We start from the raw sequence: 20984 nt of genomic DNA, 5'->3' as shown, positions 1-20984 counted from the left end.
TTATCTACTTAATTATTAAATCTACTCAAATATTTAGAATTATAGAAAACATTTTATTTGTTTTATAGATACCACCTAATAATCAAACAAATCAAAGAGGAAGTCAAATTTGAGCATAGCCAGATTTTTACCGGAGACATATCATTTAATCAGACTAACCATGTATCATGCCCCATGGCTTAATGTATGTCATCACTATTCTCAGGGGCATCAAAAGCAAAACTTGGATAGTTTTTAACTTAAATAAGTACCCTGAATGATAAAAGTGTTATTACTTGAAAAGTACTATGCAATTTGGAAAGTCAATAAAGATAAAATATATTCCTTCCTTGCCATCTTAATGTTGAATGTGCTAGGTAATTTAGAATGTTAGAAATGTAAAGATAGGTAAATTATATTCAATAAACAATGAGATGAAATGAGATAATCATGTAAAGTGCTTACTTGGCACATACATTGTAATAAACACTCACTACATTTCCTTTTCTTTCGTTTTTACAGACAAAATATATTGGTGGCTTTATTTATAAAAGTTTATTCTTTTCAACCGTTTTCCCAGTAAATATTTACTGAGTGCATACTATTGGCATAGAACTGTTAGATGAGCAGGACATGCCCCTGTCAGGGACTTTTTAAAAATTACAGTTTATATTTAATATCATTTTATATTCATTTCAGGTGTACATCACAGTGGTCAGGCAATCATACACTTCAGAAAGTGCTCCCCTGATATTTCCAGTACCCACCTGGCACCAAAAACAGTTATTATAATATAAACAGAGGCCCGATGCACGAAATTCTTGCAAGGGGCTCAGCCCCTGCCACAGAGGTAGCTGCCTCGGCCCCTGCCACTGGGGCTTCCTCCGGAAGGACGTCTGGTCTAATTAGAATATTATACTTTTATTATTATAGGTTATTGACTATATTCCTTATGCTGTACTTTACATCCTGGTGACTATTCTGTAACTACTAATTTGTACTTATGTACCTCAACCCCACCTCTCCTCTGGCAATCATCAGTCTGTTCTCTGTATCTATGATTGTGTTTCAATTTTGTTTGTTCATATATTTTGCTCTTCACATTCCATATACCAGTAAGTGAAATAATATGGTATTTGTCCTCTGACTTATTTCACTTAGCAAGGATTAACTTTTTAATCCTTGATGTAATTGCAAAGCAAAATGCTATAGGTCCATTGGGGGAGTGTTATATAATGGCAAAACTATATATATAAAAGCCTGAGACCAAATGACCAAACGACTGGTTGACCAGTCGCTATGATGTGCACTGACCATCAGGGGGCGCCCCTTGGTGGTCAATGCGCTCCCACACCAATTTCCCGCAGCTGGCCAACCTCCTGCAGCCTCTTCCCCGAGCTGGCCAGCCCCTATCGGCCCTGATCGCCGGCCAGGCTGAGGGACCAACCTATGCACCAGGCCTCTAGTATATAATATTTATATGTAATACATATTATGAAGAAGCAAAAATTATAAAAATGTTTTCCTTTTCCTCCATTTTAACTTTATAATCCTTGATGTAGTTGCAAAGTAAAATGCTATATAGGACTTTTCAAAATAAAGTATTTGCAAGTAACAAAAAATTGCTACTGAATCTATATTTAATAACTAAGTCATGACTGAGACTAGGTAGATGTTTGTGAAGATATGAGGCAAAAAGTTGTAGCCTGCAATGAGAAGACACACCTTTATTAAGCAAAAGCCCTTCCTCTCTAATAAAATGGTAATATGCAAATTAACCATCACTCCGCTACATAAGCCACGCCCACCAGCCAAGCCACGCCCACCAGCCAATCAGGGTGAGTATGCAAATTAACCCCAATCCAAGATGGCTACAGCCACAGTGAGCAAGGTTTCCCAGGTAACAGAGCAAGCCAAGCTTTCCATAGCCGTTGCAGGCCTAAGCCTCCACTCAAGCTACAAAGTTTCAATTATAGAAGGTAAACAAATTCAAACAAATGGCGGCAGAATGGACCTTGAGAGAGTAGGCCAGGGTTGCTGGCAGCAACAGGGGAAGCAAAGCTTTCTGCACACCCTGGCCAGGCTCACCTGCTTAAGGCTACAAAGTTTCAATTGTAGAAGGTGAATTAACTGCCACAGAGATGGCTGCCGCCCAGGAGGGAGCAGTAGGCTTGGCTCCGCTCCAGGCTACAAAGTTTCAATTGTAGAAGGAAAATAAATCCCAGATACCAGGGCCTCTGCTTGGGTCGCCAGGGGGCGTGGCCGGCCTGCAAACCACCACAGGCCCCTCACTCAGGCCGCTCCACGCCCCAAGGGAACCCCACCCTGATCCGGGACACCCTTCAGGGCAAACCAGCTGGCCCCCACCCCTGTACCAGGCCTCTATCCTATCTAATAAAAGAGTAATATACAGATTGATCATCACTGCAACACACAATATAGCTGCCCCCATGTGGTCAAAGATCCTGCCCCCATGTGGACACAAGATGGCCACTACAAGATGGCCAGCAGGGGAGGGCAGTTGGGAGGCACTTGGCCTGCAAGGGAGGGCAGTTGAGAGGGACCAGGCTTGCAAGGGAGGGCAGTTGGAGGTGATCAACCCTGCAGGAGAGGGCAGTTAGGGGTGACCAGGCTGGCAGAGGAGGGAAGTTGGGGGCAAACAGGCTGGCAGGGGAGCAGTTAAGCATCAACCAGGCTGGCAGCGGAGTGGTTACGGGGTGATCAGGCTGGCAGGCAGAAGCGGTTAGGGGCAATCAGGAAGGCAGGCAGGCAAGCAGTTGGGAGCCAGCAGTCCTGGATTGTGAGAGGGATGTCCCAGATTGGAGAGGGTACAGGCTGGGCTGAGGGACAACCTCCCGCCGTGCACGAATTTCGTGCACCGGGCTTCTAGTATATATATAAAAGAAAGAAATACAAAGCTATAAAGCTTTGGGGACAGGGATTAGCTGGAAAAAAAAAGTTACAATTTTACTTCAGAAAGATTAGAAAAGTAAAGCTTAAAGTGCACAAGAAATATAAAATTTAGAGTACAATTCATAGCCATTTTTAATAGAACAATATAATATCAGTTAATTAGGCCATTTTGGTTAGACAAAAGGAAGTTAAAAGATCTATTACTTAAAGATTTTTGTCCGCGTGATACCAAATAATTAATCTGGTTGATGTTGAATCAAGGTTTTAGATTCTAAAATAGTCAAATGTATCTGGCAAAGGTTGTTATTAAATCAATTCATGATAGAGTGAGTATGGAATGTAGTGTGAGTGTGTGTGTGTGTATGTGTGTGTATGTGTGTGTGTATTTCACTCCTGGCTAGGTGCCCTAGGTTCCTTCTATAAGAGCACACGCCCCATAACCCAACTTGTTCAATTGACAAATCATGACTATAGTACCCAAAAGTAACATGGTTTTCTCTGTCTAGAACATATGATAAAACAGTATAAGAAATCACAATTAACAGGAACATTTTGTGACTTGTGATATACATTGAAGAAGAATTTTCATCCATCTTAACAGCCAGTGTCAGCTGGGGACTGGAAAAAAACACTTAATTTTTATGTACAACCTTTCTATATTTTGTGATTCTGGATAATTTGAATTGAAAAATTAACTCAGAAAATATTATTCACTGAGCAGAAATAGAGCATTTTAGAAAATATGCCACATCTGGTTTCCTCACTCGTACAAACACAAATGATAGGCAAAAGTGCATCTGACTTGTTACAATTGGAGAAAGGATGGGAAGGTGGACGCTCTAGTGATGGCTCTGTCAAGGAGCCTCAAGGGCTCTTTGTGTGCTTTTATGTTGGTTTTTTTTTTTTTTTGAAATTCTGTTTTAAATGTTTAATTCCAAATCTTACAAAAGTCTTTATTTTAAAATATTTAAAATAAAATTTAAGACTAGGTGATATTAAAATCAGATTTAAAAACAACAACAACAATCTAGGGTCATAAGGTGAGTGAAAATACTATTTCTTGCCACCTTTATGTTTAAATGAACTTCAAAATAGTCTTCCTGTCGCTTTTCTTCTATCTCCTTCCCAGGTATCATTTGGGCCACAGCCTAATGTCTATCAGAACATCTCCCAATTTGCTTGATGGTTCTTGCAGAATCGCAAGCAATAATAACTCGCTATGACACTTGTAATGGCTTTGATTAGAATCCAAAATTATGAGGGGAAAGGGTGTCAAATTAAGTGTGAGAAAAAATTCTCATATTTTACCATCAACTTGATTAGAATTGTTTTCATGGATGCCTCAACCAGATCAATAGTGTAAAGGGAATACAATGGCAAGAGGGAAGAATTTTAGGAGATTTCTTTGGAGACAGATGTTGCGGCTTCATAAGTGTCTAGTCCCTACCATTTAAATTGGCAAGGTGGTAGGAAGGACAATGGAGAGGTACTTTCACTTAAACTCTAGAGATAAAGCTTTCATGGGACCTCAAAGAGATCTGTGAATGGAGTTCTCTAAAGCTGGTTTTTCCGAATGCACAAAACCTCCGAGAAAGTACCAAACCTGGAAAAGCTAACGTGGACTCCGTGGCAGAATAGCCATGATTGATTTGCACTATTTCTGCGTTTTCATAGTTTATCACATTTAGGAGGTTTTTCAATGAACCTTTGAGCTTAAATAAATAAATAAATAAATAAATAAATAAATAATAAAAAAGTCCAAGAATAATGGAGATCGGTCTTTTATTTAAATGTTGTTGTGTTTTATTTTATACAAAAGACTGAGCTGACATAAATGTCTAAGATATTTGTTTTATTTGCAGATAAAATCTTTTATTTTTATTTTTTATTTTTTATTTATTTATTTATTTTTTTTAGAGATTGAGGAAGGGAGAGGGGAGAGAGATAGAACATCGATGAGAGAGAAACATCATCAATCAGCTGCCTCCTGCACGCCCCCTACTGGGGATCGAGCCTGCATCCTGGGCATGTGCCCTGAGCAGGAATCGAACCTGTGACCTCCTGGTTCATAGGTCGATGCTCAACCACAGAACCATGCTGGCCAGGATGCAGGTAAAAACTTTATAGTCTTGTACTTCAAACCACACAAATTTATCTAAGGCTGAGAATTTCTACAAAACTTAAAGAATTATTTGTCAAACTAAGCATTGCCTCTCAGTCTTCTGGTTGAACTGTAGAAACTCTAGCTAAATGAGTGAATACACAGAGAACTTGATCTTTCTGATTCCAAGAATCACAAATTATAATTTGCCAAATGTAAGTTCTGTTTTGAAATGTTAATCTTGTGTCATAATATCTATTACTATTCTCCTTACTGGTAAGAAAAAAGATAAACTAATAAAATACATTAATGTCCCTTGTGTAGGAATATCAAAATGGTAATGTGTTTCATGTGTGAAAATCTCAAAATATTCTCATAACCGTCAAACTGCCAAAGCGAAACTATACAAATTTTCCTGGAAGTCAAGCTGCCATGAGAGTTGATCTCTGTTGCTTTGGTGGAGTGCAAAATTCAGCCAATGTCACTGATAAGATATGGTTGTCAAAGTTAGGATTATTAGCCAGACCATTCAGACACATCATTGGAACTGACACTTTTTTAAAAGAAACCAAGAATCCTTCAAATTATATTTCAGTCCCTCTTGAAAATGTTTAATCAAAATTAGAGCAATCCAAACGTATCTACTGCTTAGAATATGCAAGTTCATTGTCCTAAAATTGTCAAGTCCCAACTATATGATGTCACATCAAAGAAAAGTTGGCACATAGCCTCTGCCACGTCCAATGTAAAGTACAAATCTTAACTCTAATTGGACCAAAAAAAAAGACAAAACAGGAGTGTGTGTGTTTTTTTTTCTTTTTCATTTTAGCAATTCATTTGTCACTAGTGGAAACTGTACTTTTTATCAGTAAAGGTTTGACTTAAATTGAACCTGAGGTGAGTGAAAAATCTCTTTATGCGGCCCGCATTTCCTTTAAAAGATAGCAGACCACCAGTCTTTACCCGTCATGCTGTAAATAATGTTAGTCTGTCTCTCTGCTTTTATTTTCTCTCCTTCTCTCTGATTCATTCTGCACTCCACTACCAGACTGATGATCCTAAAATATCATTGGATTCACATTATTCTTTGGCTTAAAAGTACTTCCTGTCTCTTACCTCTTCAGGATTTTTATCCAAGAGCCTTCATTTCACATTTAAGGTCTATTATTTCACCACCTTTCACTTATCACATCTACTCTGTCACTGTTACCTGTAAACAAACCTCCTGTAGTAATGAGTTCAATGTTCCCCTCATGTTCTTTCTAGAGAATGTGCTTTTGTTTTGTTTTGTTTTGTTTTGATGGAAATGTCCTTCCCCCCTCCTTGACATTCTTCTTTTTAAGATCTAGTCAAAATAATATCTCCTTCACAAAAAGTTCACTGGGAATACTCCCATAAAGACTTCTCTTCCTCCCTGTGATTTCTCCTTGCATAGATGTTCTTAATTCATCATATATTTCCTTGGGCCATCTTTGAACTTCTTAATTAAAGTAAACGCTTCAAACCCTTTACAGTTTTTGTGCACTTACATTATCCCCAAAAGTAGACCATGGATTTCTTGAAGGCAGTGGCTATTTCCTAAATCCTTTTAATTAACTTCAATAGTTAGCACAGTGTCCTTCATAAAATAAGGTTATAATTATTGTTCCCTAAATCAAGGATTTCTAAAGCATTTTAGAAGTAGACTGTATATATGAGGAAACTGCCCCAAAATCATTAATTAACATGCTCATGTGACTAGCAGCCTATCAAAGGTTTGGTTTGCTTGATTATTAAAGGTCTTTTCTATTTATACCAAAGTTATATTATTTTTGTTTCTTAATTGGTTGTTACTAAGCCAAGTAATGCATGAAATCCACCAACTTTAATAAAGTTTGTGTATATATGTGTGTATGTATGTGTATATATATATGTGTGTGTGTATATATATATATATATATATATATATATACAGTATATATATATGATTACATATGTGTAGATATTTGTAAATAACAATAGGCATAAACAACTAAAGTTTCTTTACAGATACTGATATTTCAAGGGAAACTCTAAAGAACTGAATTTTAATTATTTATAAAGAAAGAAACAATATTTAAGAATTGTTATAACAATGGGGATACTTGATATGTTCCTTCAATAATCACACTGGGGATGGGTGTTTGTTTGTTTTGGTTAATCCTCACCTGAGAACATTTTTGCATTGATTTTTTTTTTTTTTACAGAGAGTGGAAGGAGGGAGAAAGACAGAAACTAATGTGAGAGACATCAATTGGTTGCCTCTTGCTGAATCCCCTACCAGGGCCCTGGATTGAGCCTGCAACCCAGGTACATGCCGTTGATCGGAATCCAACCCGGTACCCTTTAGTCTGCCTGCAGAAGCACTATCCACTGAACCAAACCAGCATTTTTTTCTTTTTAAGTCCTCCTCTAAGTATATGTTCTTTTCATTGATGAGAGAGAGAGAGAGAGAGAGAGAGAGAGAGAGAGAGAGGGAGGAAGGGAGAGGGAAACAGAAAGCGAAACATCGATCAGTTGCCCAAGCAATCCAACAGGGATGGAACCCACAACCTGTGTATGTGCCCTCAGCTGGAATCGAACCCATGACCCTTTGGTGCATGGAGGACACTCTAACTACTGATCTACAGCGACAAGGGCCTAAAGGTACATTAATTTTTTTTTTTCAGATCTGCCCTGGCCAGGTGGCTTAATTTGTTGGAGTCTCAATCTGTACACCAAAGGATTTCCTGTTGGATTCTAGGTTAGGGCACATACTTAGGTTTAGGTTAGATCCTGGTGAGTCAGCAGGTACAGAGGCAGCCTACTGGTATTTCTTTGTCACATGGATGTTTGTCTCTCTAAAAATCAATTTTAAAAACATCCTCAAGTGAGAATTAAAAATATATACATATTAAAAAATTTTTTCAGATCTAAAATTTTATTTGGTTCTTTTTTAAATTTTAATTTACATTTACAGTTCACATTCAATATCCTATATCAGTTATGGCGAACCTATGACACGTGTGTCAGCACTGACACACGTAGCCATTTCTGATGACACACGGCCACTGAGGCGACCGCATGCCAAGGATGAAACATTTGCTGCTCCTGAGGATGAAACATTTGCGAAATAATGTTTTTTCCTCAAAGTGACACACGACCCGAGTTATGCTCAGTTTTTTGGCAAAGTTTGACACACCAAGCTCAAAAGGTTGCCCATCACTGTCCTATATAATAAAACCCTAATATGCAAATTGACTGAACGGTGGACTGACTGGTCACTATGAACTGAGCACCAGAGGGCAGATGCTCAATGTAGGAGCTGCCCTCTGGTGGTCAGTGCGCTCCCACAGGGGGAGCACCACTCAGCCAGAAGCCGGGCTCAGGGCTGGCGAGTGCTGCAGTGGTAGCGGGAGCCTCTCCCGCCTCTGTGGGAGTGCTAAGGAGCAGTGAGCCTAGTGGTAAGGAGCAGCAAGCAGGCGGGCGTTAAGGAGTGAGGGATCTCCGACTTCAAGAGGGCAAAGGCCAGGCTGAGGAACAAACTCCCCCCCCTTCCCTAGTGCATGAATTTCATGCACTGGGCCTCTAGTAGAACTATAAACAAATGATAGTAAATTTATGTTTTTCCATGAAAGTGGATACAGAGCTCAATTTAATTCCTGTGATATTTAAAATGTAGTGGATAATTGCAAGTTCAATGTTATACTGAAGGTTTTAATATGCTAGCATGTGAAAAATATGTAGAAAAAATATTACTGAAGACAAATTAATACGTATTTTTAAATCAACGGTAACTTGGTTTCTGGTTAAAGTTAGCTTGACATACATCATATTTGTCCCTTCAAAGGACTTCATCTCTAGGCAGTTAAACGTTAATGTTACACATTGTCACTTACCATCTTTCAGGATGGTTTCTCGCTCTGTGCCATCGATCTTCTGCCGGCCAATTAGGAAACTGGTGGTGTCAGCAAAGTAGATATAATTGGTTTCTGCATGAAAATCTAAAGCTCGAGGGTTTACCAGATTTTCTATGGGGATCATGTATTCATCAGCTATCTTGGTATTCAAGTCCATTCCTCTAACAATTCCTGGGCGTCCTTTCCCATAAAAAAGAAACAACTCATTCTTGGGTCCTGCAGAATGAAGATTACAAACATAAACAACTGATGCTGCCTAATCTTCTGTACACTGCATAATGCCACTGTTTAATTAACTGGCACAATTAGCGTTTTTAAAATTCAATACCAAAAATTAAACTCTAAAATATGCCAAATGTATCTTGATGCAAGAAGGCCAGCTCATTGCATTACTTTAATTAAAACAGAAATTACTTCCGTGAATGGGTTATATTTAGTTAATTTTTTTGTTTGTAAGTGTTGTCAGTATAGCAAAAAAAAAAAAAAAAAAATATCATGGAAAACTTGTAACTGTAAAATGGACATTTATCAAAACATCCGGCACATTTAATTTTACAATTCATTATAATTTATCTAACACATTTTGCAGATACCAATTATAGAATCCATTATGTTTGACAATGCTAACACTTCAGAATAGATAAAACACCCTCCCGCACCCCTCAGAGTTTGCATCTACAAACTGTCAGAGGCAAACAAAAGACTCACACAGGCTCAGCATCACATACTTGCATGTGAATATGTGGCAGTTATCTAATCATGTGATTTACATTTTTAAGCAATGAAATCAAATGCCAGTTACAGCATCACTTTTTTCTTCGCATCTTAATTAGTATGTTAGAGGTCGAGGCCAGTAACACTGATGTGCAACACAGCACTTTTCAAAAACAAAACAAAACAAAAACAAAAGCCCAAGACAAAACTGCCTCCTGGGTTAAAATGCCAAAATCAAGTTAGCTTTTTGTAGAGTGAAATAACTCCTTCAGAGTTTTATATAAAAACATATGAAAGGTTCTCCAATTGCTAGGGCACCCTACACTTAATTTAGTCCATATAATTTTAAAGGAATTACTTTATATAAAAGGGAAAACATACTGTTTTATTTTAAAATGGGGGATACAAATGACTCAATTATATTTGAAAAACCAGGCCATGAGATATTTAGTAAAATGTTTAAATTATAGAAAATTTGAAAAAAAAGAAAAACTAATAGCACATAAACACAACACCCTCAATATAAACTATATTATAATTCTCTATATTTTCTATTTTTAATTGATATTGAATATTAAACATATGTAAGCAAATTTTATAACATTTCAATATATATAGAATAAAAATAAAACAAATCTCATGTACCTAGACCGTATTCTTAAGAATATTCCCAGAACATGGGAAGATATGCACATACCCCAATTCTACCCCAGAGACATTGATAGCCTGATTACTGAGTCCATAATGTATTTTGTAAAAGTTTTAGACAAATGTATGTATTTCTCCAGAGTAGATTATTTAACTTTACATGTTTGAATTATATGTGTGAATTCTCCTATGAATTAATTTTATTCTTCTTGCATTCTTGATATTCATCCATAGTTGTAGTCATTGTTTATTCATTTTCACTGCTGTATTCTATTGCTTTGTGTGACTATTTCAGATTTAATTTATCTAGCTAGTTTTCTACTGCAACTTACATAGAAGGGGATACTCCATTTTTATATGCTACTTTTGTTATTATATCTTAGTATCAAACTTATGTTCTATGTTGATTATTTTAAGCCTTAAATTCTTTCAGTATGATCAGTATAATACATGATAATTTTCCAAACCACTCCCAGGTAAGTTTTATCTCTTTTATTATTGTTATAATACTGAGATAAGCACCTTTTTCAATCTACTAGTTTATATATTTTCTTAGATGATCTCTTAGTATACATTTCCAGAAATCAAATTACTGGGTAAAGAATATTTACATTCCTCTTCCTCATTGTCCTCAAAGTCTCTCAGTGTCTGAGCATATTTTAAATAATGTGTTATATTATTTAAAAGTAGTGCATATTAATTTGCAAATTAATAAAAAAAAGACCCCAAATAGTGCAGCAATCCTGAGAAAGAAGAACAAAATAGGTGGGATCTCAATACCAGATATCAAGCTGTATTACAAAGCCACTGTTCTCAAAACTGCCTGGTACTGGCACAAGAACAGACATATAGATCAATGGAATAGAATAGAGAACCCAAAAATCAACTCAAACCACTATGCTCAATTAATATTTGACAAAGGAGGCAAGAACATACAATGGAGTCAAGACAGTTTCTTCAATAAATGGTGTTGGGAAAATTGGACAGATACCTGCAAAAAAATGAAACTAGATCACCAACTTACACCATACACAAAAATAAACTCAAAGTGGATAAAGGACTTAAACATAAGACGGGAAACCATAAAAATACTAGAGGAATCCACAGGCAGCAAAATATCAGACATATGCTGAAGCAATTTCTTCACTGATATAGCTCCTAGGGCAATGGAAACTAAAGAGAAAATAAACAAAATACAAAGCTTTTGCACAACAAAAGAAACCAGCAACAAAACAACAAGAAAGCCCACTGCATGGGAGAATATATTTACCAATGTTATCACCGATACAGGGTTTAATGTGTAACATTTACAGGGAACTCATACAACTTAACAAAAGGAAAATAAAAAACCCAATAAAAAAAATGGGCAACGGCCTAAATAGATACTTTTCGAAAGAAGACAGAAGGAAGGCCAAGAGACATATGAAAACATGCTCAAAGTCACTAATCATCCGAAAGATGCAAATCAAAATGACAATGCGGTACCATCTCACACCTGTCAGATGGCTATCATCAACAAATCAACAAAAGACAAGTGCTGGCGAAGATGCGGAGAAAAAGGAATCTTTGTACACTGCTGGTGGGAATGCAGACTGGTGCAGCCACTGTGGAGAACAGTATGGAGTTTCCTCAAAAAACTAAAAATGGAACTCCCATTTGACCCAGTGATCCCACTTTTAGGAATATATCCTAAGAAACTAGAAACACCAATCAGAAAGGATATATGCACCCCTATGTTCATAGCAGCACAATTTACCATAGCTAAGATTTGGAAACAGCCTAAGTGCCCATCAGCAGATGAGTGGATTAAAAAACTTTGGTACGTCTACACAATGGAATACTACGCTGCTGTAAAAAAGAAGGAATTCTTACCATTTGCAACAACATGGATGGAACTGGAGAGCATTATGCTAAGTGAAATAAGCCAGGCAGAGAAAGATAAATATCACATGATCTCACTCATTTGTGGAATATAATGAACAACATAAACTAATAAACAAAAACAGATCCAGAGAGAGAGAAACATCGATCAATCTGTCAAACCTCAGAGGGAAGGTAGAAAAGGGTGGGGGTAAGGGGGAGAGATCAACCAAAGGACTTGTATGTATGCATATAAGCCTAACCAATGACACAGATACCAGGGGGGTAAGGTGGAGAGATCAACCAAAGGACTTGTATGTATGCATATAAGCCTAGCCAATGACACAGATACCAGGGGGGTGAGAACATGAGTGTCGGGATGGGGGGGCAATGGGGGTATTAAGACACATATGTAATGCCTTAATCCATAAAGAAAAAAAAGGGAATAAATAAATAAATAAATAACCTTAGCCCTACAGAAAAATAAATTAATAATCTTGAGTATTTTCTACAAACTTTACATGTGTATTTTTCTTTAATAAAATATAGATGTATTATATATATATTTTAGTATCTAATTTTTAAAAATTTAATGATATTTTATTGCATCATTAAAGTCTTTAAAATATTCATTCCAATAGCAGCATCTTGTTTGCTACTAGAGAGGCAATGTAACATAGTCAGCTACTTACCTACTGTTAGAAATTTAGGTTGTTTCTGTGTTTGTATTATTATTATAAATACACTTAAATAAATTTATTCAGTCAAAAGTGGGATAACTTGTTAAAGGGTAGTAAAAGGATAATATTAGCTGTACATTTTTAAAAAATGTATTGACATCTTTACAATAGTTAAAACAATTTCCAAATCTCTTATCAATACATAAGAAGGCTGGTTTTCTCATACTCATTCTTGCTAACATTTATTTTTGCTTTAATTTTTAATAGATGTTTTAACTGGTAATTGGTAAACCTGGTGTTTTATTGATTTAATGTATGTGTGTGTGTGTGTGTGTACCTGTGTGTATGTATATTTTAAATAAGAATTATAACTCTTTTCCCTTGTTTTCTTTAATCACTTATTTTAGTCATTCAATATCTACTTTAAAGTTTTTTTCTACTGTGTTTTCCTGTACTGTAGAAAACAACATTTCACAGATGGTCATATAGCCATGGTTCTGGTTTTGATTTAAGTACCCCAAAACAGATGAGCTGAGGTTTGGAATATGGAAACGAGGCCATCTTTTGCTGCATCCAATGGAGAACTGGAGTTTTTCCACACGGAACTTCTCCCTTTTTGTATATCAAAAGGCAAGGAAGGGGTGTGTTTCTGTTTTGTTCCGTGATGTTTTGCTTTGCTTACCAGCAGGTACTATTGGTTGTTACATGTTTCTGGAGCTAACAGTTGTGGTGGAGGCTTCCTGACTCCTGGATCTCACCTCAAATGGTGTGTTTCTGAAGTTACCATTGCCATTGGTGGCATCCTGATGCGCTAGCTTCAGATTTTGGCAGATGTTCCAGCTTTAAGCCAGGTTAGTTTGATGATGGTTTTTGAAGAATGTTCTGAATTCTAGAATCTGCTGCTTCAGGCTTTCTAATAATTTTGTAAGCACCTGTTTTCATTTGACCCTCTGTGTTTAAAATATCTAGGACTGTTTCTTTTCATATGAATGTTCCCTGATTGACACTAAATTAGAGGTGATTGAAACTTATGCAACTCTGATCTTATACTTCTCCCCCAAAATATGTGCATATATGTGTATGATTTTATTTTTACATGACATGCCATAACTTCCCAAGTGGTAACCAGGACAGTTTAAAGGTTGGTTAGACACACATGTATCCAGACACACACACACACACACACACACACACACCTTCTATCTTCAGACTTATGACACAGACCCTCAATTTTCCAGAGGATTTACTGAACATGAGATCTGTCATCTGTACATACCCAGCATTTTATATACAATTAGAAATAAAAACAAAAATACTAAAATGCACATGTTTTATAACCATTGAGCCTCTTGGTTCTCAATAAAAGTGTTGCCTGACCGGCGTGGCTCGGTGGTTGATCGTCTACCTATGAACCGGGAGGTCACAGTTGGTTTCCCAGTCAGGGCACGTGCCCAGGTTGCAGGCTCAGTCCCCAGTGTGGGGTGTGCAGGAGGCAGATGATCAACGATTCTCTCTCATCATTGATGTTTCTGTCTCTCTCTCCCTCTCCCTTCCTCTCTAAAATCAATATATATATATATATATATATATATATATATATATATATATATATATATATTTAAAGTATTAGTATATATATATATTTAAAAGTATATATATATTTAAATATTAATATATTTAAGTATTAGAATATATATATATATATATTAAGAAGTATATATATATATATTTAAAAGTATTAGTACTACTAATCCTGTTTGTACTTAAAATTATAACCACTTTCGTGGTCTCATTTCATAGTCCTCAGCAAGCACATGACAACAAAATAGAAAATATGGCAGGACAGTGACCAAAGAGAGACAACTGATAGAAATAAGAAGCCTTGCTATGACAAAATGAAGACAAATGGACATTATAAAAAGCAGTCATCATACCTTTAAAAATTATGGTATTTGGGGACATTTAAAGAGCAATAGTCTCCACATAGACACCATTTCTAAAAGGGCCATTCTACTATATATAATATAAAAAGCCCCAAATAAAGACAACTAATTTCTGTGCAAAAATTTAAACTTAAAAAAGTCATTTATAAAAAATAACTTATTTAAGTAAAGATTAACTAAATTACTCTAGCATGTTTCAAGAATAAAATGAAGATATATCTATTAGAAGCTTTTAAATAAAATTATAAAAAAATATGAATTAGCAAAGCTCCATTTACCTGGAACATTAAATAATAAAATTCATTTCACTTCCCAAAGATACTATAAATAAGGTGAAGCACTGCTTTGTGCAAATTTCTGTTGGCCTAACCAACACATCTCTTACTAGTAGAAGCATCTTTTCTTTTCTTTTCTTTTTTTTTTTTTTACTACTAGAAGCATCTTGGTTTAGAGAAAAGAAAATCTGGTCAACCAATGTTTGGAGCTTACTAGACCATAAACATTCTTTAAGGAATAAAGGAAAGGGTCTTCCTACAAGTCTTTCCTAAAGTATATTTCCAGGACATCCATAAATTTAGTCACTTTACAGCCCAGTTAGTTTTCTCATTCACATTGTCAAACACACACACACACACACACACACACACACACACACACACACACACAAAACCACTCAATACTGATTTTGAGAAAATTGACTGCCACATATTTGCAAGCAGATTTCACTTAATGAAGTTTCATGTTATTATTGATGTTGATGCTGCTAATTAATACTAAAAACCCTATTCTGTAGCAGTAGCTGTTGGCAAAATGTTTGATTTTGACAACATACTTTTGCATGACCTGCCATCACTTCCCAAGTTGAAGCCAGTCCTGCAGCGACATGTCCGCGTTTTGTAGCTGCTGCTGAGCAGACAGATGTGCGAACATCCCCCTGGCATTCCATATGGATCCACTTCACATGCATGGCTTCTGACTACAACAAATAGAAAGAGTACACTTGAAATTCTCCAAAGACAAGATAATTATGTGCATCAGTATGTGGAATTTTTTTACAGTATAAGAAGAAGAATCCTAGAAAAAACACACACAAAAACAAAACAAAACAAAAAACACATACCCAAATACCAAACTATTTAGTACCAGAATCAATTAGAAAGAGTGTAAACTCCATAGAAAAGAGATAGGGATTTGCAAAAATCCTACTTAGACTACATTTAAAAATAATTCTGAGATGTAATATGCTATTAAACTGTTTATATGTAAGCAAAATTAAACTATTTTGGTGCATGCTTGTTGTACTTTTAAAAAATATGTACATTTATATAAATATAAAAGGTATGGTAAAAGTATCCCAGTTAGGTTGTTAAGTAGAAAAATGATTTCTTTATAATAACCCATAATTATCTAACCTAAACTAAAGGTAATTCAGTGATTATCTTTACGGAAGCTATTGCCATTTTGAGAAATCTCTTACAAAATGAATTGTGGTGTGTGTGTACTTGAAATTGGCAAAAGGAGGAGGCTGAGTTTGCATGTGGAGATTGAGGAGTAGAAGGTCATTTTATAAGTGTTGAAGTTCGAGAATAAGAAAAAAGAACAGAAAAACTACCATATGGAAAGGATGAGAAACAGAATGATGAGTCAAAGAGAAAGGGCTGTATTAGGAAAATGTCAGTAAGATTTTATGTATTATTGTAATTATACTGATTTTTGAGCATCAATTACTTGAAATTGCAATGAATAACATGGCAATTTTCTTTTCATAATAAAACTGCTATACTTTTAGAAATTGTGCCATAATTTTTTGTATTCACTCAATTTTATCTTTTCAATGGGACTTCCTCTGACGATTCAATATCAAATTGTAAACTAGCCCTATCCCTGACACTCCTTATCATCCTTATGATGATAATTTAATTTTTATCATATGTTAATGTTCAGATAATTATAAATTAGTGTTAATTTGAAGCACAAAAAGATGATGGAAAGTTTGGGTGGTGGCCTTTGTATTTTACATTATTCTATACTAGAGGCCCAGTGCATGGGATTTGTGCACTGGTGGAGGGCGTGGCCTGCGGGAATAGGCCCACTGTGGGAGTGCAGCTCATCTCTGTCTGCAGAGTGGCTGTGGATCCGCCCTCTGAGCGGTTGCTCCCTGGTCTGGCATCTTCCGTGGAGCCGGAGCACTTGCCTCTTCAGGGGACCTGGTTGGGGCCAGGCCCAGGGACAATAGCACTGAGTAGGTCTCAGTCCCACAACACCCATGAACCCAAATCCCAGCCTCCGGGGTCAGCTCTGCAAGTCCTGCAGCAGCACTGTGTGGCCTGCGGGCATCCAGAGGAGGCAGCAGCGAGTGAGGAGGAGGAGCCTGAGGCGAGGAGGCAATGATTGCAGCCCGGGTTCCTGCCCCTCAGCCTGGGGTTCGCAGTGGGAGCAGCTGCTCATTCTAGTCAGCTGAGTGGCACTCCCACTGTGGGAGCACACTGACCATGAGGGGGAAGCTCCTGCATTGAGCGTCTGCCCCCTGGTGGTCAGTGCACGTCATAGCAACTGGTCGACGGTCGTTCTGGTCGTTCCGCCTTTCAATCACTTGGCTTTTATTATATAGGATGTGATTTAGCCTAAATTTTACTCATGAATAAGCATCACTAACCTACTATGCAAAATAACTAGTTTGTGTTTTTGAAAAATACGTAGAAACACTGCAGTCTAGTCATTAAAAGTTATTTTTAATAAACAGGCATTTAAAAAAAAACACCTTAGGATGTTAAGTCAAAAGACCCCAATGATTGCAATAAAACTGAATCAGTACTGTAAGAAAGTCACCTGATTTGAAATTTCTCTCTGAAATAATACTAAAAAACTCTTAAAATCTTAGCATCTTAGCATCTGGCTTTCCTGACTACATGCCTGATGACTGAAAGCTCCTTCCTGAATCTAAATCTAGCTCTTATTTTAACTTTAGGGTTGTATAAACGAATCACCAGGAACTGAACAATTTGTCATTTAGACTTAAGAAGGGAGCTCTATCCCACTGTGTCAAGCAGACATGTACACTTTTGTTAATCAAAACAGAGAATTTATGACTTATCCACTTTAGCATAATACAAAGGCACAAGGACCATAACTCCATTCAATTCACCATTATGAAAGCTATGAAGAAGTCTGGCATCTTACCTAAAGGTTGAGTTCTTTTGTGATAGATTCGGAGTCCTCGAGCATTTTCCATTTTAATGAATGAATGCATATCTGTGGCATTAAATCGGTTTATCCTTATGATATTGAAGTTATCAGAAATGGTTGCATATAAATAGTCTTCAAACACAGTTATACCATAAAATTGTCTGACCTATAAAGAGGGACAAAAATAACTAGATTTTTAATTATGCTGCTTTCAACTTCGAAGAAAAACAGATTGCTATTTACTAGTCTGAACAATTCCCTTAGTAGCAGAGTCACACCATATTATTGTTCATTTGCTCTCAAAAAATTCAACATTGTACTAATTTAAAAAATTACTCTGAGAATAAAACATGCAGTAGTGGATAAAGCAGTTACAAATGCATGGGAGAAACTTTTATTCATGTTTCATTAAGAAAACATGTTCAGTAGCTCCTTTTCGAAAGCTAGCAAGAACCAAACCTTTAAATATATTCATTAATATGCGTATGGTACTGTTATAAAATTGGAGGTACTTTTATGGGCTTTTTGCTCATATAGACATGGATATGTAGAATCTTCAAAAGCATAGCTCTGTCTGTGAAAGAACTAACACTAAAGTACTTTAAAAATTCATTTTATAAATTAAAAATCCCATTTAAAAAAATCCCAAGTTACAATTAGACTAATACTTACCCAGCATGGAAAATAATAAATATTGAAATCACATATTTGGAATAATTGTAAATAAAATGTCATCATTTCACTAAGAAATCACATTCTTTCTAAAGCCTATTTATAATAGAAATGGAACTTTTTGCTTGATAGTAACAATGTTTATTGCTATCCATGACACTAGTATACTCCTTGGCAAAGGTCTTTGAGATTTTGGGGAAGAATATAAATCTTGAAGTCAAGGAACATTTCTGGTAAAACAGAAATAATGAGTATACTGGTTTTCCCATTAAAGGCACATGCTAGGCCTTTGGGTATTCCTTGTGTTAAACTTAAATTAAAATGATTCTGGTTCAGGATATGGTAGAGCTGTCAATTGATTTTCTGTTGAAATTTTGATAAAAAAATTTGTCACTATACTTTGGTAATATATTGTATTTTGGAGCACTTTTAGTATAGACTTATAGTTAAGAAAACTTGAGAAACTATGTATGGTTTGACTGTAAACATATTTATAGAACATATTACAATTTTTTTCTATTTTAATCAGGAAATCTTGTTACTAGTAGTTCTGTATTTTAAGCAAAATCATTTGATTTTGTTATCTCTCAAGCATCTATGACTCATCATTACTATTGCTGATCTCATGTGAGACATGATTAGAAGAAGACTGCATGTTGTTTTTATACCATATCTCATTTCTTCATGTCTAGCCTAAAAGTGAAAGAGTAAAATTAATGGGTTGAATCATCAATGTTAAAGCACAAATAATCATTTTTTTTTTGTTTAGGGTAAGTTTGTGTGTGGTTGTATGAGCATGCATGTATATACTAATGTATTTTCAATATAGCTGACATCATATTAACTAACTATACCCATGGCCCAATTTTGCTCAGGGAATTTTTTTTTTTCTATAAAAATTACAAACCAGCTGAACTCTTCCATGACCACCAATCTCATGCATGTTTGGCTCAAAATTTGGGGCCAGTCATCTAGGAGTGTATAGTTGTGATATACTCACATTACACTCTACATAACTGACAACCCACATCCCAGGAGAGAAAGCGTGACTACCGAGGGGGCATTTGAATTGGTCAGAGTAGGAAACATGTTCACATAGTAAGATCCAATATTACTCAGTCTCCCTGCCTGCCTTCAGAAGGGTCTGTTCCCCATAAAGTAAGCACATTGCTGCCTGCTCTGCTACTACCCCCGTAGAGGTGGGAGGACTTTAGAGTGGTGAATAGACCATTCTTCCTACAGCCCAAATTCTTCAAAAGTGTATCTGTTGGGTTACATAGTGGCCAACTAACTTATATGTTGGATTACTTAGTGGCAGACAAGCAAAACCAGACAATACAAAGGAAAAAATAAATGGATAATAAAAATTTCAGACATTAAAAAATGGTTTAGTCATGGGGAAAATAATTTGAATTCCTTATCCTTGTTTAAAAATTTAATTACATATAGGTAAAAAAGAAGGTCCATCATAACCATTTTAGGACAGTTGAAGATAAGAAATATCTGGCCGCAACTCTAATATTGGAAACTTTATTATTTTTTTTTTACCACCCAGATTAGTGCATTTGTTTATTTTCCAAGGAAAGAGAAAGAATTTCATTGTCAAAAGTTAATTAGAAAGGAAACGTAACTTTAAGAGATAATTATAGAATATTCTTGCTTTGCATTGCAAAAGAAAAAAGATTCTCACATGAAATTAGTGCAATAAGTGAGGTAAAATTGAATTTGTAAAGCTCTACTACTGAATAAGGCTCATTTCAATTTAGAGATTTCCTGTGAGATGTTTACTGTTATTTGAAAAAATAATCTTGTAATCCAGCAAGGGAGAAACTATACAGTTTTTACTATATGTATAGTTCTTGAATTCTGTGAAAATTTCTTTCAAAATTTTTACAAAAATCTCATTTATAGAAGTAATGAATATACCAGAAGGAAAAATTTAATTCAACCTATTATAGTAATTCTTTTGTAAGCAGGCATTTGCTTTTGTTAGCAAAATATCTCCAATGACACATGGAACAAATCATAGTTCATTTTTTTTATAAATAAACTACTTAAATTAGTGTTTAGTAAGTAGGCCACAACATCTGTCATATTTTAGTATTTTCCTTTCTTACTAGTCTAGCATTTTTGTTTTTATTTGGTGTTCCTGTTTTATTTGTGTTGTTTTGTTTTGTGTGCTTTGCTTTTAATACAGGGAAGGAAAGAATGAGAGGCATATCCAATATATAGAATGCACTGTGAAAAGAACATTCTCCCATCTAGGAAATATATCATAATTTTTATGACCCATTGCAGTTTGACTTCATAAGGGATTTTCAACATTGAGAGTTTGGGCCTTCTTCTTAATGTGATACCATGCATTTTATTA

The 20984-nt window shown here is 35.8% G+C and overlaps 1 protein-coding gene across 1 annotated transcript in view; it reads right to left on the bottom strand.

Annotated features, from left to right (window-relative positions):
• Window positions 1-20984, bottom strand: part of LRP1B (LDL receptor related protein 1B) — a 1721287-nt gene that overhangs the window by 735365 nt on the left and 964938 nt on the right. The window contains exons 9-11 of the mRNA XM_079782447.1: window positions 17936-18107; window positions 15588-15731; window positions 8890-9126 (exon numbers count right to left, since the gene is read on the bottom strand). Of these exons, the coding sequence (XP_079638573.1) occupies window positions 8890-9126; window positions 15588-15731; window positions 17936-18107 (553 nt within the window). The remainder of the gene's footprint in view (window positions 1-8889; window positions 9127-15587; window positions 15732-17935; window positions 18108-20984) is intronic.

This window comes from Cnephaeus nilssonii, assembly GCF_951640355.1.
Source record: "Cnephaeus nilssonii genome assembly, chromosome: 10".
NCBI lineage: Eukaryota > Metazoa > Chordata > Mammalia > Chiroptera > Vespertilionidae > Cnephaeus > Cnephaeus nilssonii.
The sequence above is the reverse complement of the archived record's forward strand: the minus strand, read 5'-3'. Positions and strand labels throughout refer to the sequence as shown.